At 54.3% G+C, this 18,786-nt stretch overlaps 1 protein-coding gene and 1 long non-coding RNA gene across 2 annotated transcripts; one reads left to right on the forward strand and one right to left on the reverse strand.

Annotated features, from left to right (window-relative positions):
* Nucleotides 1-12,272: 12,272 nt before the first annotated feature.
* Nucleotides 12,273-15,786, reverse strand: LOC142364094 (uncharacterized). The gene is made up of 4 exons (XR_012766166.1): nt 15,668-15,786; nt 15,066-15,173; nt 13,060-13,092; nt 12,273-12,427 (listed from the first exon to the last, which is right to left on the reverse strand). It is a non-coding gene; the product is annotated as an uncharacterized LOC142364094 (long non-coding RNA).
* FOXR1 (forkhead box R1) lies at nt 15,573-18,419 on the forward strand. Its single transcript, XM_075442632.1, is given in 6 exon segments — nt 15,573-15,693; nt 16,581-16,605; nt 16,607-16,831; nt 17,127-17,378; nt 17,752-17,984; nt 18,391-18,419. Coding segments are annotated over 6 exon segments (885 nt in total).
* The last annotated feature ends 367 nt before the right edge of the window (nt 18,420-18,786 follow it).

The following is an 18,786-nucleotide window of genomic DNA, read 5'->3' on the forward strand; positions in this document are numbered from 1 at the left end:
AACGAGACAGCCAAGGAATGTGCGAGAACAGCTTTTGCTGTCCCTGCTACTACAGTCTTACAGTGAGGCAGAGCTAGTGAGGCAATAATCCCTCCCTTTATTTACTTGCTGCCTTCATCTCCAGAGGACTCCCGGAAGCTTGGTCACTGCAGATGCTCGAGCCCTGTGTCAGCAAGTTGCAGAGCAGAGATCAGGAGAGTTTTCAGGAAGGTCACAAGCCTGACACGAATTCCATTTTATTCAATGTCTCTATTAGTATTTGGGGTCACTCGAAAACACCGCTGTATAAACAGAGTCGTAACACGAAAAGCTAGCGAGCTGCTGCCTTTCACCGTCTGCCAGCACGACGAGGACTTGTGTTGCTGGTGGCTTAGACTAGCACTCGCTACGCGCGTTCCCACACAGGCAGTCTCCATTCCCGAGACAGTCACGTGCATCTTGCTGTATGCAACGCCTCAGCCATGCAGATCTCTCGCTGGGGGAAAAGCCTCTCGCCCAGCATCTCGGGGGCAAACCTGCTTTGCAGAGGAGCAGGGCACGTACCCTGGCACGCAGGGCTGACGCGGCCAGACTCGCCCGCATCAACACACAGCTTGATCAACACGCAGCTGCCCTGCGTGCTCCGGGGAGAGCGACTGCCTGAGTAAAGCCACAGGCCCTACTTGTGTCTTCAGGCTCGGCTCCCTCGGCTTTCACCCAGCCCTTGCTCATCTGTGCCCCAGTCCCCCAAGACACGCATGCGCCAACGCCGGCCTGCTGGTGCTGTGCTGCCAAAGGCGCCCGCACCCCGGCCAGCTGCCACCGGGCCTCTCTGGGACTCGGGACAAGGAGAAGTTCCTCCCTGCTGGGACCGCCCCACCCCTGCCCAGCGACTTGTCACTCGCATTTCTGCTCGGTTTCCTCCCGTGCTCCGGATTCCTCCCCCTCCCTCCCCGCCTCAGGAGAGCTCCTGCCGCCGGCCCTGCGCGGGCGGGGGGGGAGGGAAAGCCCCCCCCCCCCCCCATGAAGGAGGCTGCCCCGCACGCACAAGCCGGCTTCACGCCGCCTCCGGCCTGGGACACGCGGCCTCGCACCGGAGGCTGCCGGCACCACCCGCCCGCAGCCGCCGCGGGGCGGCCCGGGGCCCCAGAAGAGAGAACGGAGCAGCGGGCCCCGGCCCGGCCCAGCGCGGAGGACGGCCGCGGCGGGCTCCCCCCCAACCTCTCCGGGAAGGGCGGGGCCGGGCGCCGCGGGGCGGGGCCGGGCGCCCGCCGGCAGCGCGCGGGGCTGGCGCCGGGCCCGGCGGCGCCGCCTGGTGGCGCGGGCGGCGCAGCGGCCGTGCCCCGGCTGCGGGAGCGGCGGGACCCCCGCGGGCGGGGCAGGCGGGGCCCGGGCCGGCCCTTCCCCGGGCTCCCACCGCAGCCGTGCGGGGTCCCGGCCCCCGGCCCCGCCCGCGGTGCTCTGACCGCAGCCCGGTCTTCGCTCCGAACGCCCGGTGCGGGGATGCAGCGCCGGGGCTGGGATGAGCGACGGCGGAGAGCACGCTGCCCGGTTGCGTTTCCCCTGCTTGCTCTCTCCGCGAGTGCAAGGCGGACGCGGGCCTCTCCCGGGCTGCACGCGCACGGCAGAAGGGGACGTTTTAATTCAGAGTAAAAGGAGAAACCGTGGCTCCAGTGAAACACGGCAAACGGAGCGTTAACATCCAAGCGCAGAAGCGAGGAAACGGGTTTCCGCAGCACGCGATACATCCTCGTCCCTGCGCTAGCATGCGAAGAGCTCAACGAACCCTCCATCCCCCCAGCAGCAGCGGCTCACAGCTGGCACCCAAGCCGTAGAATCATCTCCTCCTGCGCAGACGGGAATACCTGTGTAACGGGTACCTAAACGCCATTTACAGCTGCCCTTTATATAGTGCGGACACCAAGAACCACCCGTCAAAATCCACTCCCGGGCTTCGGGAAGGCAACGCGAGGGGTTGCAGGAGCGCCACGTGTCTGGCAGCAAAGGCTGGCAGAGTCACACAGCCAGACACAGGGGCTGGGCTGGCCACAGGCAGCGAGGTCGGCCGGACGCCGAGGTGCTCAGCAGGGCAGGAGCTGGGTTTAGACGGGTAGGGACGGACGGAGGCCGCCACAGCCCCGCTGGCTCTCTGGCAGTGTGGCTAGACAGGGCGAGGAAGAGTGCGGGCCAGAGCAGGGAGGCTGAGGCAGCCTCGCTGCTAGCCCCACTACCTGTGGGGCTGAGTAACAGCAGGAGAACCCTCCAGAGCAGGGGCTTGGGGACCCTCTCCCTCGCCACTGCCCCTTCCTCCTGCAAATGCAACCTCTCCCCCAGTTTAAGCAAAGATGCTGTACTTGGAAACACCAAGGCACAGTTACTTAAGCAACAAAGAAGCCAAGAAGCGACAACTCGTTAAGATGCAGTGCCGCCATTGTTTGAACTTTCCACGCATACTCTTAACCTACCGGGCCAAAGCACAACTTTCTTGATAAAGCAAAAGCCAGCAAGAACGTGGTAGCACAAGAGCCTACAGCAGCTTCTCCTCCCTTACTGTCTCTCAACCATGCAGCAGCCACGACAGCAGCTCGGTCTCTGCAGAAGCAGGCAGGAAAATCCCTCAGCTACAGGGAAGAGCACAGTACGTACAGCCACAGTACCACCCCGGTGCTGCCTTCCCAGGCCACCAGAGACAGCCACGGACTCCGGGCAGGAGAGGCCCTAGCAGTGAGTGGGCAGGCTCCTGGACAGCAGGGGTCCAGGACTCCCTTGTCATAGCTGCGGGAAGCAGAAAAGACCAAGCTAGACCACCTAAGCGGAATTACTTCATCCAATCCCTAATGGTCTTGCTGTGTTTCCCCAATTCCTCCCTCTAACTGCTGCCCTCATCCCGGTTATCAGAAGCCTCACAAGCTTCCCCATCCTCTGGCAGCCACAGCTCCGTGCCCAAGCTGGAAAAGAGGAAACAGGCAGGGGAAAAGGGGAGAAGGAGTCTTTCCAGAAGCCAATGAAATGCAACTGTGAACATAGTTCCCATGGTAACAGCAGGATCCAGGGGAAGAAAAGGGAATGTAAATCGGATTATCAAGGGGATGAACAGGGAGGGACAAACGAAGCGGTTGCATCCGCCAGCCCAGCCAGGCCGCTCAGCCACCACCGGTGCTGCGTGCCTGACAACCGAATGCCCTCCTCGCCTTAACGCCTGCCCAGAATGCTCCCTGCGCAGCAGGTCGCTCTGCTCCAGAGTCACCCAGCAAGGCGAGGTCCCCGCAGCACCGCAGGGCTGACGAAGGTCACTGAGGGAGCCCAACCACCGCCGCTCCCAGCCCAGCAGCTTTCCCCTGAGTGGAGCAGTCTCCCTATAATTGATGCAATACATTACTTTCACTGTCTGACATCTTTACCATAAATGAGGAGGAGGCGGCTCAAAAATGCCCTGAACATAAAAAAAAAAAAAAAAATCAAAGAGAAGTAACTCACGAGACCCAAGATTTATACTCCTCCACCCACAGGGGAAACAGAGTACTCCTCCACGACATTCTAGCAAGGACTTGCACTGTATTTGTAGCGAATACAGTGAAATCAAGGCAGCTTTCAATAAAGCCAGGAGAAGCACAGCAACTGCCATTTAAACTGGCACGTCCAACAGCAACAGAGCATGTTCCAGCAGGGTTCCCAGGCTTGGGAACAACCCTCCTGGCCTCAGAAAGGACTACAGCATCTTGGCTGCTCTCTGGATCTGACTCTCCCTGCATTACTTAGGTTGCTCGCTGCACCCTCTCTCTGACGGAACTTCCCAGCCTGGAAAGGGTTAACACTCAAAAGGACCTCCTGGGGTTTTGCTACTTCTTTTCTGCTCTGTTTTATTTCCTCAAAGAGGGAGATCAGCTGCCTGGATCTGGCTTGACCTCACAGCAGAGCCCACGGCCGCTCTCTCTGCAGCACAGATTGCCTGCGTGCGTGTCAGCGGGCACGGGAGGGACACGCAGACTTGCTGCACTGGAGCCCTTTCAGAGACGGGCATGAATATTTCATGACAGGGAGATGATGCTTCAGCAGCACCATGCAGATGTGAATTTGTGCTGTGCTATCAGGGATGCAAAAGGACAGACCCCAGGTCAGCACTCTCCAATGCCCGGGGAGCCGGCTGAGAAGAGAAGCCCCCCAAGGGTGAAGGGACCTCCTTCGCCCACGCTTGCTCTGCAGGGCCAGCAGTATGAGGAGCTACAGGTGGTGCCAGCAGCTCCCGCACAAACCTGCCATCCTCTGCCTGCCAGCAACGTCCCGGCAGAGTGAGCTGCACATTGGCCGGATCTGGGAGGGGAAGGGGAACAGCCCTATCAGTCCCCAGGACAACCCCAGGACCACAACGCCCCATCAGAACGCTGCACCGGCCCCAAAATACAAGGTGTAACCAGATGGTTGTTCCTCAGTGGAGCCCAGGTTTCAAGAAAGCCACAATATCCAACTGGAACCAGAAAAGACATCTCTAGGGGGGCTGGACTGCATTTGGCACAAACTGTATAGATGCCCTTTGATTCAGGCACTCAACACAGCTTCCTCCATTCAAAAGGAGAGCGAGGTTTGAGAACCCTGTTTCGGCTCTTCGCAATATGTAGAGCGGGTCCTGTCTAAGAGTCTCTGAAAGTCTGGTGTAAAAGGAGCACTTGTGTCTCCAGAGCATGTGTAGAGGGCAGAAAGAAAATCCCCTGAACAGCACGATGCAGGACTGCCTAGAGCAGGGCTAAGTTCACCTCTGAAACTCTCAAGTAAAATTATCAAGGGTTTAGTACCAAAGTGTATTCCTACTGACAAACCTGTGTGGAAGGAATGGCCAGCCGCCCTGCTTCAAGTCCCCCAAAGTCCAGCCGTTCAGCAACGATGCCAATAGGAAGGAGCAGCAAGATCTCAGCAAAAGGAGCCTGTGGAGGACCACAGCTCTGGAAGTTAATTGAGACAAAACTTCTACGCTTTTCTTGGACACGAATTTGAGTGGGAGGCGTTTGTTACCGCCAATACATTTTTCCTCATACACAGTTCTTCCACGTGAGGTTGAAACGTTAAGCGTTGACAGTGCATCTGTTAAGACTGGCTCTAGAAACCAAATGTTCTTGAAAATAAAGCAAGAAACATGCTGTGCTTGCCCTTCCCCTTCCCAGCCATCCAGCTCCCAGTACCACAGAGAAACGCCACGTGGAGCAGCCCACATGCACACGGATGGCCCAAGAGCAGCCGTGTTTACAGTATTCCTCTGTGTGAAAGGCGCAGCAGGCTGAGGAACAAGGAGAGGTTCCCCAAGGATGGAAACATTCAGTGAAAGGGCAGTGCGACAACGTTGGGCTGGTTTCTGCTGAGAGTATAAGGCTTCAAGGAAAGGTTCCGCAGAAGGTCTGGGAGAAGGGCTCTTCCCAATATTTCAAATTCCTCTCCCACTTTGTGCTTTCTTTTTACAACTGCATTTCTGTCCTACCTCCTACAGCAGCTGCCTTGGGCTTAGAGCAAACAGTGAGCCCGCCTCTCCAGAAAGCTTCTGCGCCCAGCAGATAGCTCTGCGATCACCGTGGACATGAAGCACCGGAACAGGACATTGCTGCGAACAGAGGAAGATGATCTTCCTCCAAGGTCATGAAATCTTTTCTTCAGAGGAAGAAAAAAAAAAAAAAGGAAAAAAGAAAGGCCAATGCAGCCTCCTCACTTGACTCCCTTTAATTAGTAACCATCTGGTTTTGAGAAGAGCTGTCAACCAGGGTAGAGCATTTGGCAAGCTTCCTCAGCTGCTGCTCTCCTAACTTCAGTTCTTGGAAATGCTTTAAGCCCTGAGATGCCAAAAGGAAACGAAGAGAAAAGCACAAGAAAGCATGCGAGCGAAGCAGAGGAGCAAGGATGCGGTATAATTGAGCGGACATGGTGAGATGTTCTCCAGTTCCACTTCCAGGTCGGGGAGCGAACTGCAAAAGCTGCCGACCGTCCGATAGCCGGGGAATCTCCCACCCAGCCAGCCACGCGGGAGGAACTGCAATACCTCAAGCACCATATTTCAAATAAGCCGTTACAAATCCCTCAACGTTTTCCAGAAGTCGGGCTGCTCACAATTTGGCATCCTGGCCAAATTCCAACTTAGGCAGTGACTTTCTATCTTCCTAAACCCCCTCCCTCACTTTAATTTCTTGTTTGTCCCAACCACCATGCGAAGGTACTGCATGCCTGCAGTTAGGTGTGCTGCTACAGCACAGCGTTCACCCACCAGGATAGACACGGACAGTCTCACAAACCAAATCCATCGTGCTCCGCGGATGAGAGCCGCGACGCTCTCCCTTGAGTTTTGCCCTGGTTCTGCCTGATGCCACCCTCTGCTCAAATAGAGGGGTGCTGTTCTCCATCAAGAAACCTGCAGGTGCAAAGGGAGCGTTTCGCCTAGCTTTTGGACGGAGCAAGGAGGCACGCTAAGCGTTCTGCTCCGCAAGCTCCCAGGCCGCCTCGCTCTCTGAGCCGCAGGAGCTCAAGTCCTCAGGCACGCTCTGCCAGCACAAGCCCTTTTGCTCTTTCCAGGGAAGCAGCCGCACTGGTAGCAAAGCTGGGTGGCAGTAGCCGGGCTGCAGCATTTTTGTGAGCACTGCCTGCCTCATTAACATTCAGCACATGGCTCAAGCAGCTTTTAGATTACTCCTTCCTGACTCTGGGACCTCGTGCGTGAGTCAGAGGCTTGCAGATTTGCTTCCTCTGATCCCTGCGAGCCCCCAACACATGGCAAACTGCGTTTTGAACAGTTCCCTTAATTTCTGCTCGCAGACAACCTTCTTCTCACTTTTGCAAAGCAGCAGAGTCATCCTCTACTCCCCCAAACAGCATCACGTGCGCACGGACCACCACCTTTTTTTCCTCACAGACACGTTCAGATTTTGTAGTACCCTCTTGCAAGCAGGCACATCAGACGCTGCTACGCTCGCACCCCCTCTTATTCATTTCCACCCCAATTCCCATACAGTGCTTCAGCTTCCCATGAAGCACGCGTAGCAGCTACCTCCCTTTCCGTTCTCCAGACCCACGGTGATGGGGTACAGGCACAGCGGAAGGAGTGGAGGATCCCCACGTTAAATACGTTAATGCCCCACCATAAACAGGGCAGATATGGTTTCCCAAATGTGTTTCTGCAGATACATCCTACACAGCAAAGGAGTCTAAGATCCAAACCAACAAGATCCTCCCATTATACCTGCCCTGACATTCGCCAGCCTGTCAGAGCAGCATAGCTGTAATCTCTTTGACTCCTGACCTGTGAGAAAAAAGCAAGCAATAAATTCCTTCTTAGAGCATCTGAAACTGCCAGGGACCCGCACCCGATTAGCGATCTCGCACATTTCCAGAGGGGCTGATGAGCAGGGTTCAGCTGCCCTGATCTGCATGGAGCTATGAGATATTCTCACTTGCCGTCTCAGGAGCTGCACCAGACGTGTGCTTGGCTGGGATGCCCACCATCGACGGGGCAGTGGGAGCTCAGGACCTCTCTCACATCCAATTCTTTTAAGAGGATGAGCGTGCTGTCTGACACTCCTGGGACTGAAAATCCCCAGGCAGGGAACAGGGAGGCACCCAGGCAGGCGAGAGAAACACACACGGGCCGTTGGGCCTGGATCATCTTCCCGCAAGCCTCGACACAGCCAGTTTACACCAAAGGACCAAAAGCGAGAGGCTGTGGACACTGTCCCTCTTTTCGGTTTCCCAGCCTCGGCTGGGCAAAACAAAGCTCTTCCTTCACACTACCCACTCCGCTCCGAGTCACTGCAACGCCTGTGCAATACTTCCGTCTTCCACGCTTCTCCTCCAAAGCCTTTCTTCCTTGTCTATTAGCATCACGCAAAGCGCCCAACTGCCAATGCGACTTCAGGCAGAAATCCATCTATTTCTCCCCTCCAGCTCTTAATTAACATGTGGACTTTAATTACATTTCCCGTTTTGACGACAAAATACGTCTCTCCTCCATGAGATCATCACAAGAGCTCTGATAATAATAATCATCATCATCCATCTACCTTGAGCGCAAGGCCGGGGGCACCTGCTTCGTCTTCCCAAGTCACCCCATCCCACCTAGCCCCCGGTCACCCATCCCGCGGAGAGCCGCGTGCCCTGGTCCCGTGCCAACGGAGAGGGGTGGAAGCACTGCTAACAGGTTTGCACGATATTCTGCCAGGGCTGGATAGTGCCTGCAGGCTCTGGCTGCAGCAGAAGACATTTCAGTTCAAGGGTGGACACAGAAACAAAAACAATTCAGGGATTCTCCTGTTTTCAAAGGTAAGGACAGGCCACCCTCCTGCTGAAGAACCTCTGCCCTCACTATTCATACACGGCGGAGCAAACGCCGCGAGGAAGCTCTGCAGTAACACTCAGCTGGTTCACAAACCTGTGCGGTAAAAAAATACGAAAACTTTCTAACAGACCTCCCCATTCCCACTGATCCAGCCACCAGAAAAGCAATCACCTCAGTGAATCACAAAGCACCCCCTTCCTGGGAGAAAGCGAAAACGTAGAAATTCTTCCCTATCCAGGCAGACGGGAGCAGGCAAGAAGCTGATACAATTTACTCAAGCACGGACCTTGGTGCAGTCAGGTTTTCACGAAGTGCAGGCATTTGTCTAAATGTAACTCCAACTGCTACCACTCTCCTCATAAGTCTGGGAACCTCGCTCAGTTGCAATTTATCACAGCGGGGAGACCGAGTCCTGCACAACATTGACCTTCGATTTGCAATCCCAAAATCAGTCAGCTCTCAGACCGACTGTTTTATCTGAGTGGGTAAAATTCAACAGTCAGCTGGTGTCTTTGTCCGCTGACGGAGGTCCGGGAACTGAGATTTTCCTTGGTTGCCACTTCACACCTCAGACTCCCAGTGGTCCTCAAAGACAATCTCTGGCCCTCCCAGCAGCAGACAGTACAGCAATACTGAACTGAGTGTCAAGCTATGCCATGTTTGCTTTAGCTTGCAGACAGACCAAAGACACCGAGCTGCCCACCTCTTCCATTGCCAAGTTCTGAAGAATTAGCAATGCTTCACAGAGCAGACATGACATCAGGCTCCCGGGACAGAGACAACAGCATAAAGGCAGCATCGAGGCGACGGCAACACAAGGGAAGTATACGCAGGACTAAAAGTATGGCCCAGACAGAGTCCACAAGGCAAGGACCACATGATCCAAACACATAGCTAAGTGCATCGTGCATAGCTTGGACAGAAAAAAGAGCTCCCAGCAGAGCTCCACGCACGGGCAGCACGCATGCCACGAGCACAGACGGTGTCTCTGCTGCTCGCAGCAACTCGTATCCCTCCTCATAGTCCAACGACGCAAGAAAACCACGTAACTGCCCGAGCAAAAGCGTGTCGGTAAGCGTGGCAGAAGGGAGACGATGTCCCTTTAAATGTAACTAAAGCGTTGTCAATGGATCTGCCACGGTAGAGGAGCTAATCCCCCCCTCAGCCCCTCTCAGCCACTGTGATGGGATAATTAGATGCGAGGGCTCAGCGCAGATGATGCTCCAGTTGCTTGGCAACTAATGGTTTCTATGGAAATGGCAAAGCACAGCCTTCGGAGCAGTAAGTGAGCAGTGCAGCAGGGCAGGGAAAGATGCCTTAAACTCCTGCACTGATCCTCTCCTCCAGAAGCACTCTGAGGCCTGGAGGTATTAGGGGAATGAAAAGGGGGTGCCTTAAAGATACAAGAGCCCTGTTTCAAGCACCAGTAAAAAGAAAAGTGCTTTTTTTCGGACTAAACTTTCAGTGACACGGTCCTCCTGATCCCAGTGACCCTCCACTAGCAGGACGGGCGAGGCTGAATTGCACAGCGTGGTCTCATGCAAAGGTTCGTGCCCTGATACGTGGGTTGTCCTGCTATCACCAGCTGGACGCGATTCTAGCATCAGTTCTCACACTCAGGGGCTGAGCGGTGAACCACCCCCCCCACACTAACGTATTTAGATTTTCAGTGCCGTCCCATAAGAAGCCATGTACAGGCATCCAGCCTGGTCCTGAGCCAGCAGGCAAGAGGAGGTTTCCTGTCGATTCTGCTGCTCCGCAACGCATACAAAGGTGACACTGGCTACAGAACATGACGAGTCTCGCCAGAGTAACAGAGATCAGATTTATTAACCTTAGTCCACGTCCGCCATCTGGTACTTCCTTCGACACAACAAATTCCTACCACTTTACCAGCGCTGCTCCCTGCACCGAGTCAGCATCCCACTGTTTCCGAGCATCACAGCCATGACCCGCATCTCTCACTAAGTACTGCATGCGCTGGCAGTGCAGCTGCACTGCTGCAAACTGCAATCTCGCTATCTCGTGAGCTGAGCAGAGACAACCTCTGTTTGTATTTTGATAAGACAGCTCTGGGACACTTAGGTGGGGTTGTTGATTCAGTACTAGGTGGTCTTCACCCCCCTCGCGTGATGCAGGGATGGCCTCCATCACCACCTGCTTGCAAATCATAGCCTTACTTGTCTCAAGCCCTGATGGCACAGGAGGAGGTCTGGAAACTCATGTCACAAAGACAAGCCCTGATCTCCTACCCTCCCCTCCATCCAGCCCCGCACTTGCGATAAGACGCATCCCTCGCAGAGACAGCGAGCAGACTGTGCCTTGGGCACTGGCTGCAGCACACGCACTCACTGGTTTTCCCCTTCCCACCCGGGAGGAGATTGGCAGCACGTGCTCTGCTCTGTCGCATGCTGCCTCTTCTTGGCAGAAAGCAGGCAAAATGGAGAATAGGGCAGACACCTCTCTCGGGCAGCAGCTGAGCCAGGAGGTGGCACGTACTGCTGGCGAGGGGCAGCCAGGCTGGGCCCCGGGACTCTCACGCTTGTCAGTTGGAGCCACTGACTCCGAGACGCTCTGTGGCTCTTTCCTCCCCTCGCTGCACACGTTGCTTTGCCCTCCCTGCGAACCCAGGGCACACCAGGTGTGGCATCCAGGAGGGATGAAGCATCCCGTCTCCAGCCTGTGCCGACAGCTAATTTAGTCGTGAGCGAGGTCTGAGCCCTGTCCTGATCCACCCAGCGCTTCAGGAAGGTACCGGAGCAGAGTCGCCAAAAAAGTTGCGAAGCGTTTCAGACTCTGTCTCCTATGGCTTTCAAAGGCAGAAATCAAAGGGAAGCGCCGCGCTTTGTTCCGCGGGGGAGCGGCACGAAAGGTGAGCGGCGGCGAGCCCGGCAGAACCGGTCGCTTCAATCCTCCGCCAGCTCACCTTTGAAGTGGGTTTAAAAATCAGGGAGGAGGGGCAGAGACCCGAGTTCAGCTCTTTTACTGCAACTTCACAGGATTTGAGGACGTGGGGGGTAAGAGGCCGCCTTTCCCCCGCCAGAAAAATAGCATATCTGTTCAGAGAAAATAGAATACGGCTAATAAAAAAGGTTGTGATACTCATCAAGTACATCTGTTGTATCCTCACGTCCCGAGGAGGCCACAAACAGCTATGACAGCGGCAGCGTCTACCTACAGTACTACCAGAGACGGAGCCAGGCATCCGCAGGATTAACCGGGCACCCTGCCACAGCCCCGGTCCGGTGCCGACGGAGCAACCGACATATATACATACCCACATATATACAAGGAACACAGTTGATTGGCATAACCAGTATCCACAAGCCCAGAGTTCCCCCAAGCCCACTGAGCTTGATTCTATAGAAAGCTCCTCAGCTGGGCAAAGCCAAGACAAGAGATGATACCCTCCTATCACCACGGACTGGCGGATGGCACTCTGTACAGACTCAAAGCTTTCAGCGGCTGTGGACTACAAGAGCCATTCGAGCCAGACTCGAATAACAACTCTGAGTCAGAAGCCAAGTTACAGAGCTCCCTATCTTTAGGGGAGAGAGGGAGCTTGGACCCAACACCTTTCAGAAACAGGAGCAAATCTAGTTTATCTGGCTTGCTGAGAAGGCCTCGCACAGCACATTCACGCATCCACGTGAAGCCATAAGCCTGGCTGCAGACATCCATATCTGCCTCACGCAGAAACGCACACGCACAAGTCAGACATCCTGAGAAGCAATTGAGCACGCTCACAGTTACGTCTCGAATCCAAAATTCCTTTTCTCTCGATTTGCAAACAAGTCTTAAACACCAGGAGATGGGACTCAGCAAGACAAGAGAGCTGCACTTGCCCCTCAATGCCAACCCGCATCCTTACAAAAGTTCCCTGCAGTTCTTGTGGTTACGAGGCGCGTGTGAGTAGGTGAGACCGGTTTCCAGTAAAACTGTCCCGTCCGTTGGCTTCCGCGCAGGTAACACTCACCTGGAAAGAGCTGGCTTTGAAGAATCCAGATGTCCTGAGCGAAGACACCTCCAGCTTGATGCCTCTCTACGTTTTCAGCTCCGTTCATGATGCAGACAGAGATGCTGGCTACTTGGACCTTCTGCGTGTGTCAGTAGGTTCTCTTCTAACTTCCATTTCACCTTCCGAAGCTAGAGGGGGACCGAAAAATGAGACGGCTTTAGGAGACAAGTGTGAGCTTCTGGTCAAACTGCACGGCATAAGGAATCGGCAGCCTTTGATTTTATTCGCCACAAAGTAGCTCTGTCGGTCTGCTCAAGATCCCTCTACCCTGGGAAAGTAGGGGTAGCAAGACAGAACCCAGGGGTTACAACGGTTTCACCCAGAACACACAGTGTACAGACCCACGGGACTGGGATTCACCAGCTGAACGGCTACAGGCAAAATTAAGGCCTTTCAGCCTCTTCCTAGACTTAAGCGAAAGGTCTGTAGTTGCAACCACATATATTTAAAACATTCTGAGGCTTTAAGCTAGAAACCCACACTTCTGCTCCCAGTTTTGCCAGCTTCACTGCCCAGGCTGGGCAGACCACAGGGCTCATTTCCCTGCTTTACCCGTTCACGTTACAGCAGCGCCTCAAACCTCCACCAGCAAGAGGTAAATGTCATTGCACGGGGGAACGCTGCCCATCCCTGCAGCAGAGGCAGAAAATACTAGGGAGCATCCTTTTTGGGGGAGTACAACTGTTCAGGGCTTCTCTGGGTGGAGTACTGTATTGTATTATGTTATAGCCTCTCCCTCCCCTTCCCTCGTGTGACTTACCAGCTCCAGAGCCTTCTCCGAGGACACCGAAACCTGGGGGAAGATGGGAGAAAGGAAACTCTTATCAGCTGCAGCCAGCTGCGGCTAACAACCAGGGAAGGGCTGCAGCTGTTTCCCATCTCCCTCATTGCTCTGCGGCAGCTTTCGCTGACAGCCCCCACCTCGCTCCAGGTCAGGGCTCCGAACGAGCCGCAGGTGAATTCAGCCACTCCCTGCAAAACGCCAGCTCCCACGGCCTCTTGCGGCCAAGCCACACGCACTGGCTGTCCTCCTCCGGCTCTTCCCAGGGTGGCTGTGGGGAGCGGCAGGGAGAGCGGTCTCCTTCCCAGGGACAAGTCCATCCCCAAATATTCTTCCGTCTTTTTTTTTGCACCGGTGCCTCGCACCTTGCCCCGCTTGCTTTTCACAGGCTGAAGAGCAAGCAGGTCAAGACACTTCATCCGCACGTGAGGTCTAGCTATTGCAGGACTTCTTCTACCCCCCCCAAATACTTACGCGGTTCTAAGATCATTAACATAACTGCATCCAGTCTCGCACTCGTGTGCGAGTTTACTGTTGAAGTAGCAGAGATTATGTGGGTAGGTGGGGCACCGAGTGAGGGTGTGTGTAGATAGTCACAGGCTTAATGAATTACTATGCCTCAGCTGATGCACACACCACTGTGTGAGAGTTTCACTCCAGATAGAAAGGGGAAAGCGGCTTTGTGGTGTGGCAGGTCGAGTGATACGTGGTCAATTATTAAACTATAGTAGCTGGCTTGTTTGCAACACATCCCAGTTCAAATATCAGGCTCCAGTTTCAGGAAGGGGAAAGGGTTTTGATCGGGGCGCGCTCAGACTTTTTTTGAGGAAAGCAGCCAACCGAGCAGGTCCTGCTCACACCTGAGGAATCTGACAGGGAGCACGTAGTCCCCACTAACGACTGAACTTTGTCACACACAGGTGGAAAAAGTTATGCCACTGTGGTCTTTTGCATCTGGCAAAAACAAAGCCATACTGACTTGATATTTGTGGAATGCCTAACAAGAACTAAGCAAACCTTAACACAGTCCGAACTACAGGCTGCTTCTACAGCAGAGGCAAAACCGAGCACGCCAGATCCTTCCCTGCCCTTGGAAGGTTACCTTTTCAAGAAAAGCGTGGTTTGGCATTTGACTTGTTTTCCAACGGCCCATCTCAAAAGATGTAAATACAGAAAGGGTGAGAACAGCGACGGCAAACAGTGAGGGAACATTTGGCCCAAACCACTGCGGAGCAAGCCTGCAGTTGGGAGAAGCATCTTACCCTTTTCTTTCATGATTCACAACGCAGAAAAAACCCAAACTCAAGGCCGCACCTTTGGTGCCAGGGTCATGGAATTCACTTTTAAGCTGAGAGTCTCCCAACATCATGACGCTAACCTTATGGCGCAATCTTTCCCAGCAACTGCCAAAACCCGCCTCTTTCTGTCCGCCTCCCTGCTACAGACTGGCAGCAAGGCCCCGCTGTACTCCTCCACTACGAGCGTAACTTGTGTGCCACAAAATGGTCAATGTACGTAGAGAGTCCGAAATCTGATTGCCTGCTGGGACCAAGCCATGGCTTGGATTTTCATTTGTAGCTACCCCGTTGCCACCCATGCCACCTACTCCCCCTGCCCCCCGAGCAGAAGAGAGATGGCGAGTGGGCAAACAGGATGAGGATGTATTACAACCACCCTTTAACAGCATGAACCGCATCGCTTCCTTCGTAATACCTGGGACGGATTAGGCAGGGGCCATGTACGAAAGATATGGTCGAAGAAACAAAAGCCCCTCAGGGAGGCACAGAATTTAGATTGCGACTTCAAGCTGCACGAAAAGTTTCCAGGGGACACACCATGAGAGCACGCCCAGCGTCTGCTTAACCTGGCTCCTTTTCCCCAACTGTGGTACCCCCCTCAGTGTTTTACCTGGGCTGATCTAAAGCAGTTTCCAGTCTTAAAACTCACTACTCCCAGGCAAGCGGGGTGAGGGAGCTGCCCGGTACCTGCAAACGCATCCCGAGCGCACTGGGTGTCCCTCAAGAGATCCATCCTGGTTCCAGAGACATCTGGGTTCTCAGATCGGGGAAGTCCACTGCCCAGCGCAGGTGACACTGTGATTTTATCAGAAGCAGGAAAAAAAACACGTTAGCCTAATGAACACAGGAACAGCTTGTTTATGAAGGCTTTAGCAAGCAAAGTAAATGGGCAGAAAACAGAGCCTGTGTGGTGCCATCTATCTTCTTCTCAATCAGGTGGCTAACTCCACCAACACAGACCATTCGCTCACTGGAAGGGGCTTTAATAGGTATTTATAAGTGTGAAATGCAGACCAGCCCTTCACCCACCTGTGTGATACCCTCTTTTTTAAAAAAAAAAAAAAAAGAAAGAAAAGAAATCAAGTCTCAAGTCTCTTGGCACACAGGGCACTTCGAGTTTGTGGGATTCTTTGTGCCACCCTTGCAGATCCCGCCGCGCTTAGCACCCAGAGATTACTGCATCATACAAAGAAAATGTACTTGACTTTTCAAAATAAGTCATTTTGGGAAGGCCTGCACTTAAAAAATGGCCTCGAGGACTGGGATATGGCAGAGGACCTCAAACTCACCGTCACTACTGAAGAGTTTCTGCAAGGTAAGGGCCTCGGAGGCATCGACTGACTTGGTTGTCTTTTAAAAAGATTCCCGTCTCCAAAATTCGGGTGAAAATTGTAAAATCTGATGAACAGTAAGTTCCAGCCTAGAAGTGAATAAAAAGCCCTTTGTGTTTAAATGTGATCAGATCAAATTAGAAGTGTCTGCAATTATGTATAACGTAAGCGTGCAGCTTACAGGAAACAAGGCTAACACAAAAAACCATAAGCTCACCACGATGCCTCTGGGCTCCCCGTGTCTACCAGCTCCCGACGAGGCCCTGCACCACCGCGCGCTGAAGCAGCAAGCTGACCGCCCGGCCCACGGGTGCTCGCTGCTGGGGACGCTGCCAGACGCCCGGGGTAAGCCTGGGACCTGGTGTTACCTGCAGCGGCTGGCAGTGTTTCAGGGAACGGCCTGGGGAAGGGGCTGTTCTTTTGCCAGCCAGAACATCCGTGTCCAGACCGGAATTCTTCTCAGCTTACTTAGAAAAAGTTGAAACCTGTCCCTCGAGGACAAGGGTATAATTACACCACTGTGCCCACAGACACACTTCCTCTGAAGGCAACATTTTGGGTAGATAAACTTGGGGAAGGAGGACTGAAGGGAGCAATTTACACTCTTCTGGCTTTGCAGGGGAAAGAGAAATTAAAATTTCAGAGCTGAGCACTGGTGTTCGGGCTGGCCGCAGCGGTGTGAGAACACGCCGATGTGCACGCTGTATGCAAAACAGGAAATAACGCTGTTTGGAGGGATGAGAAGGCAACCAGGGACCTCCGCCTTGGGAGCTGCATTGCATTAGGGCTTCCCCAGGTTGCCTCTGGGCAGCAGGGTCTGGAAAAGGTCCCCAGGTGCGACTGGCAGGGTGACGTTTCTGCTTCTCCGTAGAACGCGGTGTTCAGCCCCATCTGTGGATGGGTAAACCCCAGCCTGGTCTGCCCCATCCTTGGGAGCCCCGGCATAGACCCGGATGGATCCGACAGCCCGGTGGCCTCGGTTGCCGGTGCCAAGGAAACCTCCTCTCCGAACACATTCTGGGACTACTCCGACCCAGACTGCTCCAAGGAGGATGTGCTGTCACCCTCCAGCGAGGCTGGAAAGGTACAAGAAAGGGAACTGCTTGGGCAGCCCCAAGCATCGTGCGCACTGAACGATCCTGCAAGAACAAACGAGCTGGCTCAGCAGCTCTGCGAGCGGCTGCCTCCTGTTTCAACAGGGGTCAGTCAACGCACGGAGCCCGTCTGACGAACAGGCGGAGAGTGCAAAGTGCAGGGAAGCAGGCTGAAATTGAAAACACATAAGATTTCTGTATGCGCTCTGCCAGACCTACCTTCCCCAGAACAAACCAGCTTATCCCTGTCCCTCATTCCACCCAGGGCTAACATACCCCATGTCATTTTTCTCCTTCCTCTCCCCAGCTTACTGCAGATGAAGATGCTTGCGCATGGACAACCCAGTTCCTCAGGAGGTGCCAGAAACTCCCGAACTCAAGGTGATGCCGACGCCTTGGACATCCGCAGTCCTCAGACCTGAGAGCGTGAAGCTCAAGTGCCCCAGGCAGATGAGCACCAAAATCAAGGGAGGCTGGCCCCGTCCCCCCCTTAATTACTCCATCTTCATCACCCTCGCCCTGTGCAACAGCGCAAGTGGCAGTCTGACAGTACAGCAGATCTACCAGTTCACACGGTACCTACTCTCATCCCAGCTCCTCGTGCAGAATGAGGGGAAGAGGGACAACGAGGAGTACAGGAATCTCTGACCTTCTGCTGGGGAGCAGGGATGTGGCAGCCAGCACTAGCATTTGGGTCTTAGCTTTGCCTTCGGCTCAAGATGCCGCTCCCCTCTTTTGTCAACGCCCAAGCCCGTGAGTCTTGCAAGCGGGCACTTTAGTTTTGTCCTACCCTCCTTAGAAAAACGCAGTGCTTGGCTGTGCCAGCCATCCATCCTTACACCACAGGGGTCAGGGAGGACCCTCTCCTCTCGCTCGGGTGTGACATGTTCTGTTATTCATCGCAGCCTCTAAGTGCTTCAACTCAGGACAAATCTTTTCTTTCCGCAGGTGGCACTTCCCATTTTTTCAAACGGCCCCAGAGGGCTGGAAAAGCACGATCCGACACAACTTGTGCTTCAGCAGCTGCTTTGAGAAAACCACTGTCTTCATGTGCAGCGAGAGAAACCGCAAGTGCTGCCTGTGGAAGCTGACTCCAGAAGGGCTCAGGAAGTTTCAGGAGGACGCACAGGCCCTGCCCAAAGAGGCACTTGACTTGGTGCGCCAAAGCATGAGCGAACCGGGTACGTTGCAGCGGGCAGGAGCCCCGCAAAATGAGGAGCGAGTCAGACTTTACAAGATCCCCATAGTGAGAGGGATACAAATGGGCACCCAGGCCAGTACGTGGTCACCAGCACTGCAGGACACTAGGTCTAGGGGATGATACCAAACACACAGAGATCCCTGCAGAGATACCCCCATAAGCAGGGCTTGGGCACCAGACCGGCCAAGAACCCTTCTGTAACGAAACCGACGCAGCGAGAGAAACAAACCAGGCTACGCTAAAAGACAGAGCCTTCATCTCAGTACTGTGTTGCTCAGCTATACAATACCTATCAGCTTAAAACGGATGAGAACTGAGGCTGCAGCCTGAGCAGTCATTACGGTCCAAGGAACTAGCGCACCTTCCTGTCTCTGTCTCTTTTGCAGACCTCATGAGATCTCTGTTTGGCCTATGATTCCTTCTGGCTCCCCACTTCTGAAACACATGCCACGTGTTTTCAAACCAAGCTTGCTTTATCAGGTGCTGCCGCAGGTAGCTTCCCAAGAACTGCGTGTGGAAATTATGAGCATGGTGACATCAGGGCTCAAATTCAGAAGGGAGGGAGGAGACAGACGACCAATCTCATCTCCTTCAGTAAAGCAAGTTTTAGCTCCAGCCACACACATCCCAAGTTGCAGAGGCATTTTGACGTGCAGCACCCGCTACGACTTTAACACAAGGTCCTCCACGCAAGCTGTTACCCCTCACAATGCTCTTGCGGTGCAGCGGATTAAGCTGCAGAAGGCTGACCTGTTCCCTAACCAAGAGTCTCAGCCCACAGG

The sequence above is a fragment of the Opisthocomus hoazin genome, chromosome 24 (assembly GCF_030867145.1).
Source record: "Opisthocomus hoazin isolate bOpiHoa1 chromosome 24, bOpiHoa1.hap1, whole genome shotgun sequence".
Lineage (NCBI taxonomy): Eukaryota > Metazoa > Chordata > Aves > Opisthocomiformes > Opisthocomidae > Opisthocomus > Opisthocomus hoazin.